A 27,978-nucleotide genomic window follows, 5' to 3' on the forward strand; every position below is an offset into this window, starting at 1 on the left:
GCAGCGGCGCGCCCGTCCCCGCCGCGCCATGCCGCTGGGGCACATCATGAGGCTGGACCTGGAGAGAATCGCCCTGGAGTATGTCGTGCCCTGCTTGCACGACATCGGCTTCTGCTACCTGGACAACTTCTTGGGGGAGGTGGTGGGGGACTGCGTGCTGGAGCGGGTGAAGCGGATGCACCGCGACGGGGAACTGGCCGACGGGCAGCTGGCCGGCCCCAGCCGCGGCGTCGCCAAGCGGCACCTCCGCGGCGACCAAATCAAGTGGATCGGAGGCACGGAGGAGGGCTGCGAGGCCATCAACTTTCTCCTCACGCTGATAGACCGGCTGGTGATGTACTGCGGGAGCCGGCTCGGCAAGTACTACGTGAAAGAGCGATCCAAGGTAAGGGTCCGCGGGGCCCCGACCTGCTGTCCGCCCGCGGCACCGGCTCCCAGCCGGCCCGGCCCGACCCGCCTCGCAGCTGCCGCCGGGACCTGCCCGAAACTTTCCGCGGGCGCCGGCCCGTGGCGCGTCCGCGCTGCCGGGGGTGCCGGCGGGGACCCGTGGCTCGGGCAGTCCCCCGGGCCGTCCCCGGGCGGCGGAGGCGCCGTGCCCGCCTGCGGGGCTCCCGTGACCGCAGCCGCTCTCCGGCCCTCGCCGCCGCGTGCGGGGTCCCGCTGGAAGCGGGGCCGCCCCCTGCGGGTCCCTCGCCCCGCCGGTGCCAGCAGCGCTCCGGGCCGGCTCCTCGCCGCTCCCTTGCTGCGTTTTCGCCGGGCTTTTCGGCTGCCGGACCCCGTCCCGTCCCTCGCCTTTGCACCTGTGTGACGCCGGCCGTGCCTTCTGCCGGCGGCTCCTGGCGGTGGGCTGGAGCGGGCTGCCCCCCGCTTCTGGCTGTGCTCACCCCGGGTGCGGACAGGGTGGGACAGTGCGGGGCGTGCCCCACCGAAAACGTCTGACCGTGACTGCGTTCCGCGGGGGAGCAAGCTCTCCGTTCTCTCCCTGCGAACGCACGGACCCGGCTCTGATCCGATTGTTTGGATGTTTCGCCCATGTATTATCCTGAATAGTTTCGCGGTTCCGACTCTTGTCGCCGTTCTACAGCTGAAGAGATTATCGTTACTGAATCGAGTACGCACAGAATAAGGGATGTTTAGTGGTTTGAGCGCAGCAAAACTTTTGTTTTAAAGAGATAAGTTGTTTTTTTCTAGGCTTTCTCAGAAATGGAGGCGACACTTGTATTATTAGTTTCTTTCCCAATGAAGTTTATTTGCACTTGCAAAGACATTAGTGTGGGATAACTTGTCTTGTCTTTCCTTACCTGTTTTGCTACGGCTAAATGAACTAGCTTGGAACTACGTTTACTTTGTCGTCCTGAATGCTTATTTCTTTATTTCTGACTTGACATAGTACATTTTCAAAAGGTCCACTGCTTTTAGAGTATGCCAGAAACAAAAACAATGAAACTTTTAAAAATGACAATAGGGAGAAATTAGGCATTTCTCTAGATCCTAACTTGCACTGGACTAAGGGCATGTGTGAATGGTACTGCGATTCTGCCCTGAAAATGAAGAAAAAAGTACAGTGATGTTCACCAGTGACTTGGGAACACACTGAAACCTGTGCATACAACGCCACACATTTACATACAGTAGTGGGAACAATAAAGGTTCCTTACTCTTTGCTCCATTGAATTACTGATCATCAATTCAGTTAAAGCTTGGGTAGGTATGTTTTAAAATGTGGGTAGGTTGGATTATACTTATTCCTGTTGAGACCCTTGTATGAGGAGGCATAAATAACCATCCTGCCTTGGCACACCTTAAAGGTCATCCCCATCCTTTCTCTGGGTGATTTCTGTTTACCTGTTTACTGCTGAAAGTGCATTTCTGGCCAAGGGGGTGTGTGTAGGGGTGGATATTGTGTGTGTGTGTGTGGGGAGTGAAAAGGAGGCTGTCCAGCCTTGCTATTTACAATGAAGAAAGACTTCTGGCTCTTGTGCTTTAATGTGAAAGTTGTCAGACTCCAAACAGCACATGTAAGTGCTGCACAACAGTCTGGGACTGAAAGGGACTCAATATCTCAGTATTTTTTATAAAACCAAATGCAGAGAAATTTTCATCAGATGTTAATGGTAACCAATCCTCTTGTTACAATAAGAAGTACCATGGGTATGTGAGGCCCTGGAATAGCAGCTGCTGTCTGTAACTGAGATGTGGGATGCCTTCAGCAGGAAGATTATTCCTGTGACTAACAACTGATTGCTACAGTGCATGCAGGTTCCCACGTAGGTTTAAGACATTTCTCTTCCACCATAAAATCTTCTCATTCTGCTTTTCATCTGAAGTCTTATGAATGCATACACACAAATCTCAAATTTAAATCCAGTATTTTTATCTGACAGATTATGCATGTAAATGAATGCCCATAAAACTTTCACAGCTTAACATTTGTGGGGATGTGGGATGTTCATGGGCAACTGGACCAGAACATCTCTGTGGGACATGTGCTGTTGTAATTTATTGTTTTGGGATATAGATATTACTCAAAACTGAGAGTTCTGAACAATTTGTTTAAAATGTAAGCATTTAGGTACATGTTAACTCAGTTTGTCATGAAAATGTACTTATGTTATATCAGCCCATCATTATTTAAAGGTTTATTCTTTTAATAAGTAGTATGACTTTAGTCTTCAGCCTAAGTATTGGAAGAAGGCGAGAGATTTGCCTGGTAAATGAACTTATGTCAGATTATGTCAGTTCAGTGTGAAGTGCTTCATATTTTTGTAGCTACACAAACATAAGTCCTGAACAACTTTTGTCCAATGATTGAAATTTTCCTTTCAGCTAAATGAGAGAAACAAGTCACTTGGGATTGTGCTGTTGCCAAATTAATTTCAAGAGCATTTCAAGAGAGTTAAGATTGCATCAAAGAGAATGAACAGAAGTAAAATTTTCAACGGTGCTGGATATTCATAGGAGCTGCTGGCTGACATTTGAGGGCTGATCATGAAATGTAACCTGCCATCTTTGCAGACCAGTCATACAAATATATCTTTGGTGTAAGTTGTATTTTAAATTACTGGCTGGTTAAATGATCAAAGCATGGTTAAAGGTTGATGGACGCAATGCACTGCTTGTTGGCTTTTGTGTTCTCATCAGCTAGTCTCCATTGTCTAGTAAGATAATGGAATGGTTCCCCTTTTCTAGTAGGTAAATGACTAAGGACATCACTGAGGCATAATTGACCCAAGTTCAGTCTTCTTCTCAGAGTGAGAAGATTGATGTCCTTGTACAGAGAGATGTTCTGGCCTGGGGACAGAAGTCACTCCGTTTTTGAGGACCTGTCACTACCCTGCTGGAGCTTTCCTTGGTGGAGAAGTGGGGGTGGGTGTTTCAGGTCAGCAGCAAAGCTGCAGCTTGCTCTGTGAGGCCAGTCACCCAGAGTGCCCTCTGGATCAGGTGGTGCTCCAGGGACTGCAGGTGGAAGGGTGATGTGCTGCAGCTTCTGGCTCCCCAGATCCCAAAGTTCCATCTTGGGGTTTACTGGCATTTGCAGGGGCTTGAGGGGGGTGCCCTGCAGGAAAACACTGTACTATAAATTTCTCCTTCAAGACTTGAGAAATGTTTTGGTCATGGGTGGAGTGTCTTTGGAGGTTTTTTGGGTGTTTTTTTAAGAGACTCTGCGGGGTCTGGGGGAATTTGGAAGTCCCTGATGTGAGGAGGCAGGGAACCGAGTATGGCAGGAGCCAGGCTGGCTGGCTGGTGGGTGGAAGAGTTAAAGCTGTGTTTGCAGTGGGATGTCTGCATAGTTCATCTGCTGCTACGAGGCTGATGCCCTTGTCTCATTTTGCCTCTGCTGGAGAGGGGCAGCTGTCCCTGTGGCTGGGCAGGTCCCAGGGCAATGCCAGCAGGGCCTGCTGCCCTGGGTACCCCAGCTGAGTCAGCTCTTGACGTGCTGCCAGCGCTGCCTGGGTCCTCATGCTGAGGGGTGGAAGGTACTTTGAACTGGTGTGGCTGCACTCTCAGTGGACTCTGCACCTCCTGCCCTGAGTCACAGATACCCTCTTGGGTACCACCAAGGGCTGAAATCCATGTCAGGGCTGCCTCTGGGGACTTTGAGCCCGTCTTGCACCTGCTGGACACCAGTGAGTCCTGCTGGTTTGAAAATAAAACAAGAATTTGTAATCTTAGTAGTTGCTCTGTGCTGAAGGAAGCCTGTGACTGATGTTTTCAGCTCAGAACAGAACTGCTCACGTTGTGTCAAGTGTATGGCCTAAAGTTAAAAAATAAAAAAGTGTTTTGAATGTAAGATTAGTTAATTTAGAAGTCCATGTGGGATGTGAACCTTCTCAAAAACTTGCTTGTGGCCATAACACCAGCCTGGTGGACCCTCTCTAATGGTCACAGGAGAAGTAGGTCTTTTGGTAGCAGCTCATAGCTAGTGAGTGTTTGCTGGAAACCAGAGTGGGTTCTTCTGCCTATCAAATGATGGGGTGGTCCTAGGTAGGTTTTGAAATATGGTCTGCCTAGCAGGTTGTTACCAAGATTTTTGTTCCTGAAGATTGCAGAAATGGATGAGATGTTACAGCAGTAGTTTTATAAAGTCCCTTATAACTCAGGTAAGGAGGTGAGGTGTTTTTGCATTTATATATGAAAAAAGAAAAGTGCTGTTCTATAACATTCAAATTCTATCCTTTGCAATTAAAACACAGTGAAATGCTGAGTTTTCTGACTTGAGGTACTGATTTGAAGAGTGAGATAACAGAAAACTCTAGCTATAGTAGGCTGAAGAGCAGTACTGCCCCTTGAGATAGATATACTGGCTTATTGTACTTACAAAGTATTTTTGATATTGGGTAGCAATGTGCAGTTAGTTTACAATTGGAGGTCTGATGAGTACCACCATCCAGAAGAAATATGCATAATTTCTTTCTTCTAATCAAATGCACATGTTGTGCCATAATGCACAAGTTCAAATCTGTTCTTCTGGCCAGCTGCCGGCGGAGTCCAGAGCCACTGGAACTGTAAATACAACAGACAAGTCATTTTATGATATGAAACTGAAGAATTCAGCATTGGCACAGATCCTAGTGTGGTTGCTTTGGCTCAGTGTCAAAGCTGATGTTTATATCTCTGTTTGTCAAGCAAGATTAGTTAGCCTGGTTAATTATACACAGGAATGTATAATTTTTACTTGACAATCAGATGAGTATAAACTTGGGCATATTAACACTTGTTTTTGTTCTTCATCAAATTATTCTCAATGACTTTTGAAACTTTCAGAAGAACTACTTCTCTGAAAGAGGCACTTGGAAAATCTTTTCAATAAATTCTTCTTTCAGCAGGGCCAGGGTATTGGAGAAATGGATCAATATTTCACAGACAGTGATGGACATGTCTGCAAGTGGGTTCAGAAGCATGGAAAGCCTCTAGGGAATGGTGTTTGAGTTAATACTCAGGTGTTGAAGTTGCAAGCAGCTTGAATTCAGTAGCTGTTTTGTATCCTCACTCTTAAAAACCTGACTGTAGTGCGCTGGCAAACTTATTTCATGGTAGGCAGTGGCAAAACCTGCTGCCTTCAGTTGTGTTACACCAGGGCCTTTGGCTGCCAAGTGGCTTCTCTTGGTCCTCCTTTCCCCCTTTTGCCAGGGAAGTCTGTATCCACCCAGTGAGTTTATCACACTGTGCCAGGAGCCTGTCCATGCCATAGTCCCACAGAAAGGCAGAAGGTGGTTAATCCTATAAATGAAGGGAAGTGTCAGTGCTCTCAGGCAATGTAAAGATATGAATGGTCTGTTTATCCTGAGTTTTGCATGTGTTTGTGGCATCAGGCCAATTTTTTTTTTTGTTGTTTGTAGTTTTACAGTCCAGCAGTTCTTAGTGTGTCTTGATAGACTCTGGTAATTACACAGTAATGGCAAAGCAGTGAAGTTTTCCACAATCTCTCATACATTGGTCATGCATTTTCTGCAGTAACTTATTCATTGCTGTGCCTGCTCTGGTAGCAGTTCTTGCTGCTACCGTGTCAGCTCTTAGTGCCAGGGACTTGCAGAGGTTGCCTTACTGCTGTGCTGACCAGAGCTTGATCACTTGCAAGCCCTAAACAGGTATGTGCCACTCAGTTTGCTGTAGTGTGAGGACCCATTGCTCACTGAATGCTGGTGTGACTGTAATACAGGGCATCAAGGCCTCTGTGTATGGGAGTGTTTGTCCTTTGTACCCACGGGGATGTGTGTGTGGCATCACAAGGTGCAGTATCCTTGGGAAAGCCACTGGGGAAATGACAAGATTCAGAGTTCAGTGCCCTGCCCTGCTGAGCCTGCATTTTGGGAGGGAGGAGAGCTGGCCGTGGAATCACTGAATCAATTAGTTTGGAAAAGACCTCTGAGAGCATTGAGTCCACACTGTGACTGAACACCACCAGGGCACTAAGTGTCACATCCAGTCACCTCCAGGGACAGTGACTCCACCACATCCCTGGGTAGCTCATTCCAATATCGAATCACCCTTTCTGCAAAGAATTTCTTCCTAATGATCCTTGCTATTAATATTTGTGTGCCTTTTCCCAAGGTAATTGTTAATGAATAATTCAGTCCATTTCATACAGTTCATTGCTAATAGCAGTATATGTTAAAATGGACATTGATTCTTATAACACTGATGCAGGGCAGGAAGTATGCAGTAAAAGTGACCTGTTACTTTGCATTAAAGATTCCAGCTGTGTTAATCCCAATGCTTTTATTTGATTTCACAGTAAACTCTTCTTTCTCTGACTTTCAAATTTTTCTGGATGGTGGCTCAATGTAATTCAGTCTTTTCTTGCATGTTGCTTCCTGGGAAATTTGGTTGATTTATTACATGGAAGTATCCTCTTCCATATTGCAGAGATATTTTTTTAATTCTTTTTCCTGAGGTGGTGGTGGAACAGTAGTGCAAGTCTTTCCCTTTTGCATGTGGAAAGGATGAGAGAGGGAGGAGATAGAACCACAATGATCCAAGCGTGTATGCATTTTTAATTAGATGAATTTTAGATGTTTCCTGAACAAACTCAATACGCTTGGAAGAGATCAATACTTTTATCAAATGTTTCAAGATGACTCTTACTAAGACAAGGTACTTTCTTTTTTTTTTGTTTTTTTGAGGTAGTCACTTGTTTCTGCTCCTCTTGCAATTGGATTGAGTTTTCCCATTGTGTAGCAGGCTGGGGGCAAGTGGTCCCTTGGCACCAGCAGGCCCCGTAGCACTCACCCATCTTTTCTTCCTTAGGAAGGAAAGCCTAGGAGGAAGTGTTACCTGTTTTACCTCCATGAAGGAGGATGTGTGCATTCCAGCTTGAGGGAATTTAAAGCACTGGGTTGGATTTGTCATGACTGTAATCCTTCTGTCACAAAGCTGAAGACTGAAACAACATTGTTAGAAAGCTGCCAACAACACATCTCCCTAAGCTTCTGTGAAAAGGCTTTATTGGTAAGGTTTATTAGTAGAGGAGCTCTTGGGAAGAGGTGTTTTGGAAACTGCCTCTGGTACCTGTGCCTATGGCTGATGGCTGCTGTGGTGGGCTCCAGGGTGAATAACTGATGCAGTGGTGCAGAACTTGGTGGGGTTTGACAGAAGATTTTGACTGATGCATAACACTATGTAACAATTTGGTTTAGACCTGTTACTGCTTTGAAAAGATGTTACAGAGTTGGTCAGAAAAGCAAGAAGGTCTCTCAGTTCAGTCAGTGATGTGAAGTAAGATCATGAAGGAGGTTCATGTCAAGTAAATCATCTATTTCCCACTGTTTAAACTGTTCACAGGCACATCATCCCATCAGCACACCACTTGTGATCATTCCTGTGAAGGATCTGGGGAGAGCTGTAAGCTCTGTTTCCCCTCCATCACTCACATATGTGCATCTAGTATCTCTCAGTGACAGAAAGGAGCTTTTTCCCCTACAGTCATTTTTCTCTTGACATTGTGCTTTGATAAGATTAGTAGGTGAATAAACTTACTGCCAACATGCAAAGCACTTAGTAGAAAGCAGTTGATTAAACAACCTACTTGTTGCTCTGATTTTTCACAAATAAAGTAATCAAAGAGATTTTTGCTGACCTTAGTGGTTCCATGGAGGCTTACTAAATGTTCATGTTTAGCCACCCAGATAAAAATGAGTAGTCTGAATGGCAGGAGTACACCATAGCACTCTATCTGCACTGACTGGAAACAGCACAGTTTGTCCAAAGTTTTGCAGTTGGAAATGGCAGAGTAGCCATGTCTTTTGCCAAACATCAGGAAATTGCATCCTGCTTTGTAGCAAAAAAAAGATACCCATTTTGAGTCTTGTGTCTATCTAGTTCATGTGAATCCTTTGGTCAAAATAAATAGTCTGTTTTCTGTACTTTCTTTCTGGACCTGAAAATCCAAACAAGATATATGTCTGCATTTTTCCTGTCTGTAAGTCATAATATAATTAATCATTGCTTATGTGTTCTTGCGCTGTAATTTTTTATACAAAGTGATAAGACAAATCTTTTTAAAACTCTGGCTCCAGTTCAGCAATTCACTTAACTAGTTTTTCTTAAGGGCAGTTTCAGATCAATGGGACTTCAAGCACATATTCTGGTGCTTGTGTTAGACTATGCTAGAATATGTTTAGAAAACTGTAGGAAAAGTTGTTTATCTTGTGCCATCCCTGGTGTTTGTATAAATATTTTTGTTACATTTGAAATGCGGGTGATCTTTTATGTGCTCTCCTGGGAGGCAGCAAGGAGCCTCACGTGATGATATAGATAGTAATGATTTTTATCTGGCCTTTTGCAACTGACAGTCTTATGGCAAACTTGTCCTAATACCATTAACAGTAGCACTTATTCCAGCAATGCATGCAAAGAGATAGGCAGTGTGTGGTGAGGAATGCCATATGGAATGGGAAAAGCCTGAGTGTAAGAACAGTGGGCTTTGTGTTGGTGGAGATTGGCATGGAGCTTCCTGACTGCCTTGGAACTCCAGGGAGTGAAGAAAGCTTCTTGCATAGCCATCCACACTGGAAAAAGGAGAAGCATCACCATAAATGCTATAACATGTCCTGCTGTTAACACATAAAAGCCATACAAGTAGATGTACACAAACAGGAGAGAGTCCCCCAGAATGTATTGATAACTCTGTTCTTGACAATATTCACTAATGTTTCCACCTCAGTAAGTTAACTCACCCTCTGTCATCTGCTGTATGGAGCACGTGCATGGTGTCTCTGAAGCAGCCCAACAGGAAGGGTCACTGCCTGGTTCACTGTTTTACAGACTTCCTCCTCATGAAGGAGCAGTGAGAGGATTTGTGAGCTCTGGTCCTCATTGCCAGATTTGGCGTAATTCAACATTTCATGATGGTCAAACACTGAAGTCTCAAAGTTGTGCATTTTACCAAGATATTTGATTGAATAACTTGATGTTTAACTGGTGATGTAAAGGCTCGGTGCAGTCTCACATTTGCACTGATAATTTATTGGCAAGAGTAAAAATGTAGTTGACATGATTTTTTTGTTTGTTTCTTTACACTTGGATGTCTGTAACTGAAACAAATAGTTTTTTCTTTGCTGGCACTTGGTTAGAAGCATGTTTCACTATTTACCATCTGTAGAAGCTACTGCTGCTAGTTATAAGCTGTATTGGTACAATGTTTTGGCTGCAGTTAGAAAAGGCTCTAGCTGTGCCAATGCTGACCAGAGCTACAGGCAGACACAGTACCTGCTTGACCCTCACACTGAAAAGGGCATATGTAACCCTAGAGCTCTGCCTTCCCCTCAAGTATCTGTCCTGCCTTCCCCCTCTGCGCTTCCCACCACAGAGATGCATTTGTAGCCCATATCTCTAGCAAAACCAGCTGCAGGGCCCCCACCAGGTGGTTTCTTACCCCTGTCATGCCTATGCAGCCATGATCTCTCATCTCCATCCCAGGGCAGAGACAGGGATGAGGGCTGCCTCCTCTGGCTGCCCAGGCAGCCTCTGTCCAGCCTCCAGCTTGGCTCAGCCTTGCCTTCCCCTGGGGTGGCTCTGAGTACGTACTGCTCTTGTCACACTGGCTGCCAGAAGAAAGATTATAGAGAGGAAGAGGAAGAAGGAGGGGAGTAAGCCAGAAAGAACGCTCCAGGCTTTCTGCATCCTCAGGAAACATCCTGAAGTCACACCAGAGAGTCTGCCTCCATTGCTCAACACTTGCAGTGCTTCCTGCAGAAACTACCTTAGATGCCACAGAACATTATTGCTCTGAGACTCAGTCCTGAGCTGGGCCTTGAGAAATCTCCCAAGGGCTGCTGCTTCACTGAGTTGTGGTGGTGGGAGTGACTGGGTAAGGTTCCAGAGGGGGCTGCAGCAAAGCAGAGCAGCAGGTGTGAGCAGGCTGAAACCTGCCAGGCATGGATGTGTCCCTGTGCAGGGCCACTGCCCCAGCAGGAGAGTGGAAGCCTGTGTCAGTGGCCACAACAGAGCTGGCCTTTAGCTTGGTCTCTTCTGTCAGGTGGTGGCAGCATAAATCCACGGGACACACTTGACCAGTGGACAGAGGGAAGTGGGAATTCAGCAGGCGGTGTTCAAATCCAAAATCTAACGTTGTCCATGTTGCTAAGGAGCAGACTTCCTTGTTCAGGAGATGAGAGCTTTTGTGGATATCTCTGAGACATGCAGATGTAAGGCAGGCAGTCAGTTTGTGGTGTGTGCATGTCTGTCTGTGCGTGCTTGCTTTGCTCAGAGTTGCTGAGTGTCTGTCCACCCATACTTTAGTGGTGTAAGTACCAGCTGTGTACGTGGTGGAGAGGAAAGGCACTAAAACACTTAAGATTTATTTGGTTTTTTTTACCAATAGGTTTTATTGCCTAGCTTTAGAACAGGTGCACAGTTTGATTATTACAAATTTCCCTTGAATCTGAATATCTTGTTTCCCTTCCTGCATGGAAGGATGGTGTGCCACTGAATACACATCTGTCCACTTTAACTGAGAGATTACACTGCTGTAAAGTGCACCTGTAGACAGAGCAGTACAACTTTATGTGCAGGTAAAGAACTATACATTATTGAACCGTAGTAGAAATTATTTCTGATGGTAATTTGTTTTAGATAATTTTAATGGGTTTTACACTTAATTATTCATTCAAAATCTTATGCAGGATACTGTTATCTAGGCAAGTCCTCTGTAAAGGTATGGGTGAGCAAAAGATGTGTGGGTAGTGAGTGAGATGGCTTCCTTCCAAAATTAACATAGGAGATAACTGGTCTCATCAATTAGCAATTATTTGGTTTTACTGCTGTGATAACAAGCACTTAAGAACGTTGATCTCTCTGTTTATGCAGCGCAGTGATTCTTAGCAGCCTCAGGAGCCCAGATGGCTCTGACAGGGAGGACCCTTGAGGCGCATTTGGGGTACCTGCCAAGCGTGGTGGTGCTTCTCTGAACCCTGCGTTCCTCTCTGGCAGTGAAGGGTGTTCTTCACTGAGCCAGAGGGGCAAAGGAAAACATCTCCCCCAGTGTGGTGCTGCCTCTGCTTGGTGGGATCGTGTGGGCTCACAAGAGGCATCCTGGGTGGTGGCCTCAAGGAGGGGTTGTTGTTGGCAGCTGGGGCCTGCTGTCCCCTTGGCACAGCAAGGTGGTGGCTCATCACCTCTGCCTGCCAGCCTGTCCAGGGCTGCCCTGATGAGCTCACGGGAAGGGTTTGAAGTGCTGCATACCAAATGTGAGCTGATAAAAGTCTTGTGGGCTCTGCTGCTCACTTGCCCTGGGCCCACAGGCTAAAAATAAATGGGTAATAAAAAGAAAAGGATATTGGCAGCTGAGGCAGCTCCAACAGCAGCAAAAGTTTGGCTATGTTGTGGCTGTCTTTCCTGACCTTTATTAGTACAACCACAAGAGCATCAAAATATGCAGTTATTTCAATGTTGCAAATAAAAAAAAAAAAAGTGTGTAATCCTCTGGGTGACTAGTAGCAGAACTGAAAAGGTCTGACTTGCTGATGAAGAATGAAAGGCTGGAATATTTCAGAAACTGTGAGGTTATCTTCCTACCCCACAGATGAGGAATGTTCCACCCTCAGAGGATGTGTGTGCTGGTTACCAGGCTTTTATTCCCTGCTGAGAAACTGAACATACAGGGACAGTCCTTACAGATTTCCTTAATGAGCTTGCACTTATTTATGAATTTGCCTTTCTGCGGGGGTGGTGCTTGTCACCATGTCCCCCAGGGCTCATTACAGGGGATGCTTTCTCCATCTGCATCAATTGCTTGGGATGCTTTCTCATTAGTGCAGCTTGGCCAGGTTTGGTTCTTTGGGGAGAGGAGAGGACTGAAAGAGTTTTCTGGGTGATGAAAGAGGGCTTCAGCAAAAGGCAAAAATAATCCTAAATGTAATTAGGCAGCATTTTTTTTGAAGTGTGGGAGATAAGCCTCCGTGCCTGTGTTCGCAGCGCAGGAGGGAGGGACAGCCCAGTAAGAAGGAGAGCGAGAAGTGCCTGAGCGCCTGTGTGGGTTCCCCGTGTGTGAGGCGCTCTCGGGAGCGGAGTTTGCCTCGCTGTGTGCCGCTGCCTGTGTGGGTTTCCCGTTGTTCCCCCAGCCCGTGTGTGAGGCGCTCTCGGGAGCGGAGTTTGCCTCGCTGGCCGTGGCCTCACGCTCCGCACGTAGCACTGTCGCTGAGCCATCACCCCGCTGGCCCGCAGCCAGCGCTCCCCGGCGCAGGGCGGGCGGTCTCTCTAAACTCAACAGCCTTTATTGATACATCCACGCACTGCGCATGTTTACAGCTGCTAATTGGAGACTTAATCTGAATATCCTTGACTGAACTAATTCACTGGCAATAGCCTTTCAAGTTCGAGGTCCTGCCGTGCTGGTGTGCCCGCTCTGCACAGCGCTGAGCGCCTCTGGAGCGGCGCGGCCGCCGTGTGCGTGCGAGGCGCAGCGAGCGGTGACAGCACCGACCAAAGCGTGGTTTTAGGTCAGAGGAGGATGTAAAATAAGAATCTTGTCTGATTCTGTGTTTGCGGAAGACGAGAGAAGCGCTTGAAGTAGTGGAGAAAAGTGTTAATTGACATGCACATAGGCTTATGTAGATTTATTAAGCGTACAAGAAAGGAGGCTAATTGTTTTAATTACTACAACAGGCAAAGATGCTCGTTGCAAGGACAGTTGTGCTCCTATGGCAGTTTCAGATTTGTTTCCTTTACTTTCAGTGTTCTGTTTTCTTCTTGCTGTGACCAGAGGCTGAATACAGATAATGTGGGTGGTGATCTGAAAGCAGTGTTAGTTTCCTTGGCTTTTTAAAAAATGTGAGCCATGTAGGCAGTATACAGTGGTAAATGAATGCCTGGAACTCTCTTGCCCGTGGAAACCTGGAGAACTACTTCCATGGCCAGATCCTTTCAGAGTTTCTGAATTGTCCCTTGACTTTAGGATCCTGTAGGATCCCAGGAAGTATCCAGCAGTGGGAACAGCTCAGCAGAGTCGCTGCTGTATCCAAAGGCTGGTTCCCAAATGCTCCCTGCTCTCTCGACAGTTGCATGTGGCTGCTGCCCACATGAGGCACGGCTGTTTGCTGCCTTCCCATTTCACAGTGGCACTGCTCTGGCAGCCAGCTTGAACTTGAAGGGCATCCAGATTTATTTCTAAGTGTGTGTTCTTCTAAGGAAAAAAAAAAAATGTAGTCACAGGCTGAAACAGTCCTTCATATTAATAGGCTATGAAAAACTAAATCTTGTTGCCAATCATAAGGAAAGCTTCTTAAGCGCCATCACAGATTCATTTAACAGGGAGCTCATTTTTAAAGCAGCATCAATCTGTGATCTGTTTTCCTTACAGACACCTTCCATAAGATTTGAGAGCTTATTAGAGGCTCCTTGAGCTACAACTAGATAACATGCCAATCACCAACAGCTGTGTGGCATGGAGCTAATCCATGAACAGAGCTTTCATGGGTAGTTCTTTCTTTCTACTCTTAGTTCTTAAAAGAAATTTAACAAGCGGGGACAGTTTTCCGTCATACAGTAGTCAGAGTATTATCAGGTAATAAAAGACTTCTGGTTGGTGAGCAAAAATAAATCAGTGTCTTAGCATCTTCTTCCTGCAAATGAGAGAATAGTCTTTCCCACAATTCCCATCCTCAGGTTGTTTCTCAAGAAATTCTTTTAAAAAGTCCTTTTATGTACCTGTAAGCAACAAGCAAGCTGTGGTGCATTCAAAAGACTAAAAAAATAAGAAAGCAGAGATGAGGTTTCAGCTGCTGGAAGATCTGAATCTAATGATCAGGCTTGCATGTAAGCAAGAAGCAAGTACCAGACCACCTGGTGAAAGTGCTATCCATGGAAAAAGGATTTTTTTACACAGTTACAAGTAATAGTTTGATTGAAGACTGGTAACCAAGTTCTGGTGAGGAAATGAGGGACCAGTTTCTCATGCAATATGAGAAAAATGCTACTGAAGCCCATTTCATGTGTTGCTTGATTGAAATTAGCAGACTTTTACTCCCTCTTGGGACTGGTGATTCCCTTTCCAACAGGCATTAAGCTAATGTTTCTGATTTGTTGGTGTTTCAACATAATTTTTTCCCCTCTGTTCCTTCCCATCTCTATAGAGTATTAAGTTAGATCAATGTTCCCAGTTCATACTTCAGTATAGTAGTTGAATATTTAAACTTTCATAAACTCAAACTAATGTTTAATTATGTTCATGAATATTTTATACTTAACCATTATAAGCTGTGCATCACAAAACGCTTAGGTGCAATTGGGTGCAATAAGAAATTACTTAATACCCCATAGTGTTTATATGTCAGTCAAGCCTCAACTGAGAATCTCCTGCCTTTGATCATGAAATGTCAGACTACTCATGTTCTTTTAATGTAGAGCATGCTGGGTGCTTTTCCCTTTCTGGATATAAAGACTGTGCACATCTATGAACTAGAATCAGGTTGAGCACAATATACATTCAAAACTAAGACAATCAGGTGAATTCTGGTAGTCCTAATACCCTAGAGGACTGATCAAAAGTGATTTTTGTTTGCCCTCAAGTTCAGACCTGACAACCACATATTGGGCTGAAATTTGGGACCTTCTGACCTGGTGTCTCTGCTGCTTCCTATTAAGCACTGTTTGTTTCCACCTACAAACATCTTCTAGCAGAGATATTTTCTGAAATGTTCTGTTCCACGTATCAGGCTGCTCTAGCATTGCTTATTTTGTAAATCATGTCTCACAGCATGATCCTGGCCATCAGCTAAGAGAATTTGTTTTTCTGCTTGCTAGAAGCACTGGGAGGCACGGAAAAATCCTCTCAATGGAACAGTTGTTTTTTATCTGCCTTCAAACTTTACTAGTGTCTTGCAGTTTGACTTGCAGATTTCTCTGGCTGACTTGAGTGTAATACTTAGACTGAATGATAGATAACTTATTTCTGCAAGCTTCTGTGCAGTGTGGAATTTACTGGCGATTCCTGGGTCCATCCTAAAGCTGGTAATTGCTGCTTGTTTAAATTGTGGTTGATTTGCACCCTCTTGGGAAATCTAACATCCCTGAAAATGACAGGGCAGAAGCTTTAGTCTTGATGATTCGCTTTTCATTTTCCAAGTTTTGTAGGTTTAATTTATGACTGTTGACTAGACTACCAGAGCATTGGTCTTCATGTGGTGGTGTGTGTGACTCCAAAGACATGCATCTGGGTATGAGTTTTTAACTATTCAGCTGTAGTGTAAGACAAACTCTTCTTTTTTAACTTAAAAAAAGGGAGTGTTGCAGAAATTTTCTGAGTGCTTACACTGGGAAGTTAAGCCAACCAGCAGCCATTGTAATAGATTGTATTGGAAAAGCAGAAATATTAGGTACATTCCTACTCATCACTGTCTGCTATAGTAAGTTTGATTAGGTTTGAAAATCATTAATGAAGAGAGGAGTTGCTTCCAAAATTGGAGTGTGCTCTTCTGGACAAAATAGCCAAAAGTGTAGGAAACATTTTTAACTAACACTCCACGTGCACACCTGGTAAATGGTTTGATTATTGTTATCGAGCCTCTGGCTTTTGTAGCTGGACTGTGCACTAATCTGGCAGATACCAATGTTCACAAATTACCTAAATTAAGTCTGGGTCACGCATCTCATCTCCTGTTTCTTGTTTGCTTTAAATGATTCCAAAAGTACTGCTAACAGCTGGAATCCCTGCTGAGGCCAGCTTGATCTGCTCTGGAGCTGCTCCAGCCATTGCTCTGATAAAGCTTCATATCATTTCAACAGTCTCTAGGAGGACCAGAATGATTTCCCTTCATTGTTTAAGGTTTCATTCAAATATTCGCTGTGCCAGGAAAAAGGATATTTCACTTCTGCTTTTCTTCTTTTGCTACTGCTACTAGAAACTTTTTTCTCTTTGCTTTTCTGAAAGTTAAGCTATAGTGTGGCCCATGCTTTAGGATTCTGTGGGAATTGTTCCACTTAATCTCCAGGGATGGAGTGTTGCAGTTGCAAAAGGTGCACACTGTACATAAATAAATTATGCATCAATGCTGGAGACAAAGCACATGTTCTAAGGGAGCATATTATGTGGGGGAGGCCAGGGGAAACTCTGGCCTTTTGCCTAGATTTCCATAGTAAATAAAGCACCTAAATCCCTTTCAGGGTCTGCAGTTCAGTAGCTTTTTGTTTGTGGCGTTAAAAACAGTAGTAATATTGGGTTGATTTTTAGGCAGTTCAGTAATCTTGGAGTAATGTCTACTCTCCAAAGAGATACTTAAGGCCATAATTTTGTGTTGTACATTGACTTCAAACGAGGTAGTGTTGGCCAGTGAGGTTGTATTCCTGTCATTCATCATCCCCTGGTGTGGTGAGCAGGGCTGTGCTGAGCTGGCACTGCAGGTGCCTGTGCCCCTGTGCCACATCCAGCTCCAGCACTGCCCTCCTCCCTGCCCCTCTCCTTGGTGCTCTTAGCTCCCACGGTGGGTTGGGTTTGCAGGGAAAGGTTTTGGTAGCTGAGAGCCCATCAGGGTTTTTTTGTGAGAAGGTGCTAGAAGCTTCTCCCATGTCCAACAGAGCCAATGCCAGCTGGCTACAAGATGGACCCACTGCTGGCCTATAGAGAACTTGGGAGCGAAGTTGAGCTTGGGAGGAAGGGAGGGGTGGGGGGAAGGTGTCTTAAGGTTTGGTTTTATTTCTCACTATCTTACTCTGATTTGATTGGCAATAAATTAAATTAGTTTCCCCAGCCTGCAACAGTTACTGGTGGGTGATCTCTTCCTATCCTTATGAACCCATGAGCCTTTCATTACATTTTTCCCTGCTCAGTTGAGGAGTGGAGTGACTGAATGGCTTCAGGGGCACCAGGGTCATGTTTCCCAGCGTGTGAAGATCCTGTTTTACACAAGGTTGCTATTTTAATTGTTAGACCTGATGCAGCTCGTGGCATGTGGGATGGGTGAAGGTGCCCCTGCATGAGGTGCTGTGCTAGTAACTGGGATGGGGAATGCACAAGCTGGGTTATTCCCTCCAGTGAGGGCCCAGCTTCCTCAGACCATTATTACATTGCAGATACAGCTGACTTGTGGTTTCCACCAGACTTATGCCCTTAACATGTTTCTAGCACTGAGCTGTAGACCGGCCCTTACTGCTGTTATCAGGCTGGTAGTGAAACGTAGTGCAGCTCTGGAGCCGTTTGTTACAGCAGAATGACAACAGAGCAGATAGGATCTACAGCAAGGCATCTACCTGACTGCTAGGTGTATGGAAGAGGGCTTATTACTTGGAATTAAAAGTATTTGCTTTTGTTTAGCATAAAGTCCTGACCCTGCAGGCCGCTAGTCTGTCAGCACCTTTGGCCTGAGGTGTGGAGAGCGGGCCCTGGTGCCTTACTGCTGCCTGCAGGTGCTGAGCTGGTGCTTGTTGTGGGGAGGAAAGTTAATTCATACATGGTGACTCCTGTGGATAGGTTTTGTTCTTGGTAGCAGAGGGTTTGAGGGATGTACTGTGCTGGCTGGCAGTAGCTTCTGTGCTGGTGTTTGTTGGCACAGTGAAATTTCCTTGTTGATTAAATCAGCATGTGCTGTACTGTACCTGGTCATGTCCCATGAGAACAGCATGCCTTTCACATGTGCTTGCAAGAAGAAAACAGGAATTCTGGGGTTCTTAGATAAAAATTTCTTGGTAAAGCCTATACTGTCAACCTCCAACTATCAATTACATTATAAATTGTGCATATCAGATCATTGCAGGTCATGCAAATGGTACACAATCCTCATTCTGTGGCACAGGCACGTAAAATACTGTTATATGTGAAGTTAGGGTTTTATTGTCTGAAAGGATGGAAAAGTAGGTGGGTAAAAAACTGATTGGATGGTTGGACTTGAAGGGTCATGGTCCATCAGACCTCCAATAACTGGAGGCTGCTACCAAATGGGGCACAACAGGGATCTGTCATGGGACCTGTTGTGTTAAACACACACCTTTATTTATCAGTAACCTGGAACAGATGGCAGAGTGTGCTCTTCAGCTGTGCAGAAGACACCAAACTGAGAGGGATCAATTGATGCCCTTGGGGGCAAGGCTGCCACTCAAAGGAAACCAGATAGGCTGGGGAAACAGGCCAACAGGAGCCTTATGAAATTAAACGTGGGCAAATCTGACTCCTGCCCTGGGAAGGAGGAGCCCCTTGCAGACATACAGGCTGGGGGCTGCCAGAAGCTCTGCTCCCCAGGGGAACCTGGGAACCCCCAGCTCATCCTGGTGGACAGTGAGCTGAACTTGAGCCTGTGGTGGGCTCCGTGCACAAGTTGTTCATGGTAGCGCAGCACACAGATTGAGGAGTGATAATTGCAGAACCCACATCTGAACACTATCTGCAGTTTTCCAGCTGAACTTAGTTCATCATTTCCCATCACTCTTGCTGCTAATTACTGGCAAGCAATCTGGAGTTGTCAGGGGAGTAGGAACAAGACTTCTATTGCAACAGCTTTAGGGGTGATCAGTATCACTGCCAAGTAGCCCCAATAATGATGAGTGACTGAGACACTGAGTGAAAGATCTAGTACCCTACCAGCAGTCTCACCTGATCTTGCCTGCATTCTGCCTAGGCTGCTAATTAAGTCAATTAAGTTTAATATGTTTTTACTGTAAAAACCTTTTAAGACCTGTTGATTGCCTTGTGGTTTGGAGTAATTCATATTAGGCTTATCTTATCATTCAAGACGAAATTTAAACCATTAATTAAGTGATTGTATCAGCAAGTCTGAAGATGATCAAAGAGAGAAATGCTCTGAAAGCTATTTGGTTAGTTCTGTGGCTCAGTCCATGAAAGCAAACGTGCACTGCCCTGTGCAAACACAGCACAAAGGAGCTGCAGCTTTTTGCACACTTTGCTCTATGGAGTTTTACCAACACCTCCTGGGGACCACTCACTTTGAGTTGCACACAGGGGTGTACATGACAATGGCTGGAAGATATGAATGGAGGAGGATGGTGGTAGTAAAGCATGACATCCTGGGATGCTTTCTACTTTCATTATGACTGGAAAATCTGTTTTGCAATGACTGCTTATCTGTAGAAACCCAAGCAAATTTCAGCTGAAACTGCCTCAAAGTCACGTAGCTTATTACAAGCTTGTACCATGCATACTAGTGCTCTAGTTTCACTTTTTTCCCTTTTATTTTAGTGTATATGTTGTGAATTATAAGGGTATTTATTTTCCAGTTTTGAATTTCACACTGGCTGAGCTGTCCTGTGAAGAACACTTGTGCAAAAATACATTCAGGTGATGTCTGCTCTAGGTTTTGGATTGATCATCTGAGAAATAGTGAGCCAAACTGGTGGTGGGAGGATGCTTAGCAAATTAAAACTGAAGGTGGACATCTTGTAGAATTAATTATTTTACAATCTATATGTTTCAGGCTATGGTTGCTTGCTATCCTGGAAATGGGACTGGGTACGTTCGTCATGTGGACAATCCAAATGGTGACGGGCGCTGCATCACCTGTATTTATTACCTGAACAAGAACTGGGACTCCAAGGTGAGTAAGCCATGGGGTCGAGGCACAACAGGAAGGAAAAACTACTTCAGAAACAGAGCTCTGGAGCTGTCTGTTGTTTCTGTGAACTCTGATGAACTTCTGAGCTGCTGGTCCATTCTTCATCTCTTCTTTTTTTTTTTTCTGTCTGTTTTTGTCAATGCTTTGGAAGTAAGAATGTGAATTGTTTCGTTATCGTCCTCTCTCATTCTACACACATACTGTTTTGTTGCTATAGGATAAAGCTATAAGCACCAGCCTGTATGCTCTTAACACTTTGTTTAGAGGAAACAGCAGAAAAAGAAAATCAATTCACTACAGAATAAGTGGATTGTGGGAGCAGAGTAAAATGACAGCCCAAATTTGTGACTTTGTCATTCTTGATACTTCAGGCTAACCTGCAGAAGATATTCAGGCAGTTCCCTTTTCTTATTTATGAAGCAGTGGGGCTTAGGAAGAGGAACAAACATGGTTTGATTCCACCAGTGGGTTTCTTGACTGGATAGAACTCTTGTTCCTGCCTATATTACTACTATAAGGCAGTTAAGTCACCCCTGAATGTGCCATACTATTAAATTAGAAACAAAAGAGGAGTTTGTAAAATTGCAGAATGTCTCTTTTCAAGTCTGTTGTCTGTTGTAATGCACCACGAATGTTCATGAGGGTTATCACTTGAAAATTGTACAATGTTGTTTGCTTCTCTAACCTCTTTTTAAGACAATATGCTCTTTAAGAACAGGTAAATACTAATACTAATGAACCCTAATAAGTGAGTTCAGATACAGAGACAATGTGATTGAAAAATGCAGTGTTGCAGAAAAGCACATCTTGTTACAGAGAGTATGACAGTGAAACATCTCAATGTAATAAAATGAAGGAGGAGATGTGGGAAGAAATGCAAATATCCAGTTTATTTTGTGCATTACACCCTTATCCAAATAGTGGGGAGGCACCCAAGTGAGCACCAAGAAAAGCTAACTGAAATTCAGGGCACTGATGGAGTTTATTATGTAGATGTGATGGTGATTTTATGTAAGTGTATGCTGGAGGACATGCTGTATAAGAGTATAATAGTACTGGGCTATGTGACTTTAAACCTGGCTTAGTAGTTTCTCACTGAGGTCTGCATGTGACGTGGAGGTACCACATCAGGTTGGTGCTGCACTGCACTCTGTGATGCAGCATTAAAGTCTCCAAAGAGCACTCTAACAGCAGCAGGATGAGGCAGGGTTCATCTTCATCTTTTCTTGAAGTTTCTGGACTGTGTGCAGATCATCAGACCTTTTTCCTGAAAATCGTGGCACGTGAAAGACAGGAATTGTATGGTAGAGAAACCAGGCTGTGTTATGAGTAGGGAAAATGGTGGCTGGGATCTATAATGCATTTGAGAAGTTTTACAAATCTAACAATAAAACAGACTTCACTCTTCCTGAGGTGTAGAATTTAACTCCTAAGTGATCAGGCATGTTGTCTGAAATACTGTGAGCAGTATCTAAGAAGAGTTGGGCAGAGAGCTTGATCTCAGACTGGTCAGGTAGAGCAGCTTGTGGTATTCGCTGGTTCTAGAAATATGACTGGAAGCTCAGAAGTTTCCCAGTGTTTGCTGCAGGGCTGGTGTTACCTTATCTTGGTCCATTTGCTTTAGACAGAAGCTTAAGCTGAAGCATTACAGACTGGTAAAACAAAGTGGCCAAGAGACACAGTAAGGTTTTCCAGTGTTGTCACGTAGGTGTCACGTTTATCATTAGATGTTTATACCCCATTTGTTAGGTGTGGAGGAGAGAGAAATAAGTTATTTTTCATGTGAATGTGTGGCTGTTTATATGTGCAAAAAACCAATCTTTCCTTTTCTTTCAGCTGCATGGTGGAATTCTTCGAATATTCCCAGAAGGAAAGTCCTATGTAGCAGATGTTGAGCCGATTTTTGACCGATTACTTTTTTTTTGGTCAGATCGAAGGAACCCACATGAAGTCCAGCCTTCTTATGCAACCAGGTAAGTAGCATATTTAATATTGCTTTTTGGCTAGGAAAAACCCCAGAGCATCTCTTCTACCAGTATTTTAATCCAAAATTATGGCCATCATGTTTAAATACATGTGCATAAAGAATAGACAGATGTTGAGTGAATTTCCTGGTTTTGAGTCATTGGGAATTCTCTCATTAAGTAAGGAGGAGCAAGCTCGAATGATACATTTCCTCATGTGTTGGAAAGAAAGGCCCTCAACCATTAACAGGAGAAATCTTCCAAGCTGGGCATAGCTATTTAGCTGGGAGGTGCTGGGTTATTCTTTTGCCCTTGCAACACTATAGGGATTGTTGGGGCTACCATCTGTCAGCAGCCTGTGAAAAGCTGATGTGACGCAGGGCAGCCCCCAAGCTGCCTACAGGCCTCCCAGAACAGAAAAACATGCAAAGGTCTGGAAGCTACTTTTGCCCTCTGTTACCAGGGGCTGTGCTCTCTTTTGTGCCTCCAGCAGAAATTCTCACCTATATTTCTATCTGACTTGTTAAAATATGCACTAAAATGCTGCCTGTGTTTGCCTCTAAAGATGTGTCACTTTCATTTACTTTTTTAGTCTACTAATCCAGTCTTGTTTTTGCTTTCTCCATGACCATAAAAGTGCACTGCTGTATTTTAATATCAATTGTGGAAAGACATGCAAGATTTCTTTCTTTTATAGATATGCCATGACCGTGTGGTATTTTGATGCCGAAGAAAGAGCAGAAGCCAAAAAGAAGTTCAGGAACTTAACTGGTATGATTTTTTTATAAATGTTCACTAGAAAGAATTTAATGCATTTTGGTATTTCCAGAGTCAGAGATAGAGCAGAAGTGGTTCTGTAACTACAAGCATATGTAATGCATATTTAGGAAGCTTTTTCTCCTGTTATTGCTAGTCAGTTATTTTATGCAGGTGGAGAAGTTGTGACAGGAGATCAGGCCTGGCCCTAGAATCCCTGATGAACAAAATGGGGAGAATGGGAGAGACAGTTTCTGATTTGAGTCCCAAATGACTGACATTTTTTTCCTACCCTAGGTGGATACTCCAACCGCAGGGAGTCAGCTGTTCTTTTGTTATTTGGGAGGTATATTTTGCCTCCTCCAAACCCTGTTTAGTACTCTGTTTGGACTTTCACGGACAGTTTAATAATTGTGTTCTCTAAATGTTCTGGATGAATAGGGTCTCCTGTACTAGTGAAGGGCAGAAGCCCACAAAGGGGTGACCCAGCTTTCTAATGGCACTGCTGCAGTAATGGCATATGGGTCACAGACTGAGTTGTCCAGGTGTGTTCCAACACCCTACCGGGGACCATGATCTAAGGGTTGCTGTTCAGAGCAGTTTAAGATCTGGTCTTCAGGGGCTGCCTCCTCAAAAAACAGCGTGGAGAGAGTACTTGTCTTTTTAAAAATGTGTGCAGCTGGGCAAAGTTGTAATTAGTCAAATGATTTTCAGAAGAGACTGTTGTCATCTCTCTAGCTTGTATGGAAAGCAAATACTGCTTTCACCCTTAAAGAGGATCATGAAAAAGGGGCCAAGAGGCTGTGGGGGAAAAGTATCACTGATCTGGGGTCTCAGAGTTTATTGGGTTACTTAAATATTGCATGCATAATCTTGAATTTGAACATGAAAAATGTATAAGATCTTTGTGTCACTGTCCTTGTTAACATGCTGTGGTATCATGTAGCAGTTCAATCCACATAGTGGATTCATGGCATGATTCTGAAATGTAAAGTATTGTCCATTGAAAATAAACCAATTTTTTTCTGTTTCTGAGTTTTCAGATGAATACAGTCAGAACCCCCTGGTTTAACCACTTCTTGTTTTTTTTTTCTTTTTGATGTAGATGCGAGGAAGAGAGAAGCACCTCTTAATGAAGACTAATCAACTGCTCATGAACTCTTTGTGAGGAAATAAGATCCCAAAGATGACTTCCATTTCCAGCAAATAAGGGCAAAACATTTTTATGCACAAGTATGCACCAGTGGTGTCTAGCACGTGCATCTTACACTGATGGTACTTAAGGCAGCCTCCTGTCATGCTGCATCTGGTAGAAGAAGGACTTGTTTGCTCTTTGCTGGAAAAAATAACCAGGGTTTAAAAAAAAAAAAAAAAAGAGTATGTGATACTCAAGCCTAGTGGTAGTGGCTCAGCCAATTGGCTTTTGATCAGTCTTGTAACTAAGATAATGGTCATTGGAACTAGTGGTAAAAAACTGAGTCTTATTTGCACTTTATGGGGAAAAAAGTTCTAGTTAAATGGGAAGAAGCCTTGCAAGTTTAAAATCAGTTGGCAGACTGCTGACAGGCACAGAGAGATATTTGACAGGAGAAATTAAATTGGATGTTTGTAGAGCATTTTACAGTCTGTCCCAAATGGACCTGTTGATGTATTGTTCATCATTTTGCTGTGCAGAACATTGGTTCAGCTCTTCAGAAACATGACTTCCCAGATGTTTGTCTACACAGTTGTTGCATTTTCTGGATTTTGTTTGCTCTTCAAGAGGCACATTCTAGCTCTGTAGCTTTACTGCCCTTTCTGTCCCAGGACCGGGGGGAAAGTAGTTATGCATCTGTTCACACTTCATAAAACCATTATTTTTTCTGTTTTGAGCAGTATGGGTTGTATGTGTTCTATTTTCACAGTTTGGTAAAGCAGCTGTTTTCTCCCAAAAATCTGGTAAACTTGAAAGGCTTATGGCACACAATGCATTGGCCCTTAAGGCCAGTGATATGTAGAGAAGTGTTTGCTTTGTGATTTCTCCATCTGCTGTGTTCTGTATGACATAGATATGAATCTGAAAGGGAAAGATGTGTCTGGCAGTCTGACAAATACATGATGAATAATGGGTAACTTAGACCTGATTATTTTTATGCTACATATTCTTAGTGAACACACTTGTTTAATTTTGCATGCATATGTAATTTGAATGAAACTGCAATTCTGTTTCAATTGATCTGTGATGGCAGGTAACTACTGCTGCTGTGTCCAGGCTGTGAGATCAGAGTTATCCAATGGCAAAGCACACATTTTTTCCCTCCATTATTTTTTTTAAACTTATTAGACTCAGTGAGTAACTGGTCTACTGTCTAAACTTCTACAACCAGCACTTACTATGCAGTTCAGAATAGCTCTTAATGAAGCTGGGATCTGTCAGTGGATGTATTTATCACTCACACGAATTGTTCTCAGCCTAATACACTCACTTGCATTCATTTTTATCTCGTGCTGTCAGTGTGTATGTCAGACCCTATTAAATGTTCCAAATAGATGCCCCCTTCAGTGTCCCATATTTTCCTGTGCCACCTGCCCATGCTGGGGAAGGTGGTGTGTCTGAACCTCTGGCCCCTGCATGGCTTCCCCACGCTCTGCTGCGTTGTTGTGCTGTGATGGGCTGCACTTGAACAACTAGGGAATGGAAAAGTTGTATGCAATGGCAGCTATTAAATGTCAGTGACAGGTAACAGCTGCATAGGACAGAAGAGAAGTAACTTTCATGACTTAAAAAATGATAATAGAAAATGGAGCATTTTTTAAAGTTGTTTTGTGTCTTAAAGAAAAGCTGAGCATCCTTCAGCCTGCCCATGAATGCTGAATGTAAATACAGCAGTGCTAAGAAACCCCTTATTCTCTCTGGCTTCTCCCAGAGATCCAGCTAAGGTTGTATAGGCCTGAGCACTGTGCACCCTAAGAGAGGAGTATGAGGGAACATTTGTGACTAATATCTTTACAACTAGAAAAAGACAAAGAACGTGATAAATGTTCTTTAATGTTAAAAAAAACGTTATTCTACTACGGTTGATTCTAAGTAATACCAGAGACTTGAAGGAAACTTAGTGATAACTTGAAATTCTTATTCTAAAATGTTCATGTGGGAGGTGAAAGGGTCTTCCTTGAGAGAGGTAATCCTTTGAAATGTGAGAGGTGTTGGAGAAGACAGCATTACTATTTACAGAAGGTGATGGAATACACCTATTCAAAGTTAATAATGGCACATAAATTTGAAACTCTTATATGATTTTAAAAGGAGGAGAATCAGAGCAGAGGAAATACTGCTTTGCCTCTAGAAACTGTAACCTTAAAAATGAACTAGAAAGCATTGTTAGTACACATCTCACTGGAGCCTGGAACAGTGGGAAAACAATGTGGTAGAAGGGGAAAAGCTTTGTGTAAGGGCTGAAAAGGGAAGGTACTTCAGTTATCACTGTTGCTGCCACCAGGTTTCTGCAGTGGTCAGCAACGTGTGGTGAATGGAGCATGGAGCAGTATAGTTGCATTTATTGTAAATAAATACATATTTTCTTTTTTTGTGAAGATCTTCCTCATCTATATTACATATATAGAAGACAGAGCAAATTATTCTGTGGCAGGGTGTGTTGTCTTTATTAACACTTGTAATCAAGTGCAAAAACACTGAGGGCTTGAGAGCTTGTAACCAATTCCTCAGTCCTCCATTTCAGGTCTCTACTCTGTTTTCAGTGGGATGATCACCTTGAAGAAGCTGTAGTTTAATTGGGAGTGGGGTGTAGGGGGGTGTTGGCCATGTGTGACATACACATGGGGAGGGTATTTCAAAGAGGCCTTTTCCTTGTGTTCTGTCTTCATACAAACTGTTTGAATCAAATGGCTAAACAGCACTTGTCAGCCAGTTGTGAAAAGGAATGCTTTCTCTAAGGTATTTAACTTTGAATCCTCCAAAAATTCTGGTTGGTATTTTTTTTAATCTTTAGGTAATGTGCCTTCGTTGTTCATATCTGTGAAGATGTTTCATGACAGGCATGTCATGTCATGCAAGTTTTTGATGGCTCTAAAAAACATGGTTGCCTTTTCAATTGCGTGGGAAAAATGTGCAGAGCCACTAAGCTGCAATTTTCAACAGGAGGTTTTTGTTGTGCAGGGAGGAAAAAAGGCCAGGAGACAGTGCTGAAAATCAAGAGACTGTTTTTATTCTTAAACCTGTGAGCACTGGCCTTTTGAGCAAACTAGCCTCTAATAAATCTTTTTCTCTAGATTACTTCTGGTTCTATGAAGAATGACTTCTACAAAATAGTGTCTAAAAAGTTCCACTCTTTTTTCCCCTTCTATTTTTAAACAGTTTTAGTCCTGTGTGTTTTTTAAAATGCTGGAATATATTATATATATTTCTTGTTGCAAAATAGCTGGCTCTAACACCACTTGCATCTAGAAGAAAATGTGTCTATTTGCAGGCAAAGGACTAGTTCTACTTTGACTGTGATGTACTCCCAGCAGATATCTGAGAGTGAGTTATGACTACATCTTCTCTTGTCAGGTTGTATGCTGGTCAACAATGCTGGCACTTTGCATTGGATCCATGTAGAAACCCCTTGTAGTATTTTACCACACATCACATTTTGTGTTCCTGTTACTGTTAAAAAAAATGTTGCGGGAGTCAATAAACACTGGGTCATGTTAAACACTGTCCTGTGCAAATCTCTCAGTCTTGTGTCTTGCTGTGGCCAGGGATGCAAGGGTGGGTGCAGTGCCATGCAGCTGCATGTGAGGTGACACTGAAATCTGTATCCACGACTGTCTTCTGCTGATGGAGAGCCCTTTTGTGTTGCCCTGGGCTTGGCACATTCCCTTGGTCACTTCCTGCTATTTTGAAGTTATTTACCTTGCTAGTGACCCTCTTCTTGAAATGCCCATTTGTTTTCACGCTCCAGTTGAACCAGATAACATTCTCACGATTCAATTGTTGTCTGATAAGTTTTATTTTTAACAGTGTTCACATCCTCCCCCTGCTACTTTTCCAGTCTGAATCCCACAGTTTTGTCCTGTGGCTGTGTGGGAGACTTCTCCTCACTCCCACTAACAGTGCAGTTGAATGAAAGCCAAGGTATTTTCACTCATTTGGTAGAGCTGTGAACTTTCTGATTCCTTTACAATCTTATGAAGAGTGAGAATTTCCCTTTTCCTATTTAAAACGTCCTTTCTATCATGGAGGGCTTGAATTTGACTTGTGGGATTTTTTTGTTAGAGAGGGA

General features: G+C 43.7%; 1 protein-coding gene across 1 annotated transcript; it reads left to right on the forward strand.

The window, feature by feature from the left end:
• On the forward strand, window positions 1–27,408 carry EGLN3 (egl-9 family hypoxia inducible factor 3). The gene is made up of 5 exons (XM_063160385.1): window positions 1–385; window positions 19,857–19,976; window positions 21,831–21,967; window positions 22,656–22,729; window positions 23,820–27,408. Exons 1-5 carry the CDS (start codon window positions 29–31, stop codon window positions 23,855–23,857), a joined length of 726 nt encoding a protein of 241 aa, XP_063016455.1. The 5' UTR covers window positions 1–28; the 3' UTR covers window positions 23,858–27,408.
• Window positions 27,409–27,978: the final 570 nt, after the last annotated feature.

This window comes from Melospiza melodia, chromosome 6 (assembly GCF_035770615.1).
Source record: "Melospiza melodia melodia isolate bMelMel2 chromosome 6, bMelMel2.pri, whole genome shotgun sequence".
Lineage (NCBI taxonomy): Eukaryota > Metazoa > Chordata > Aves > Passeriformes > Passerellidae > Melospiza > Melospiza melodia.

What these genes read in the sequence shown, in the direction of transcription:
- EGLN3 (XM_063160385.1), top strand. Translation starts at nt 29, where the DNA reads ATGCCGCTGGGGCACATCATGAGGCTGGACCTGGAGAGAATCGCCCTG. An exon ending in CAGCCTTCTTATGCAACCAG is followed by an intron (nt 21,968 to 22,655) that starts GTAAGTAGCATA and finishes TTTCTTTTATAG; the next exon opens with ATATGCCATGACCGTGTGGT. An exon ending in GAAGTTCAGGAACTTAACTG is followed by an intron (nt 22,730 to 23,819) that starts GTATGATTTTTT and finishes TTTTTGATGTAG; the next exon opens with ATGCGAGGAAGAGAGAAGCA.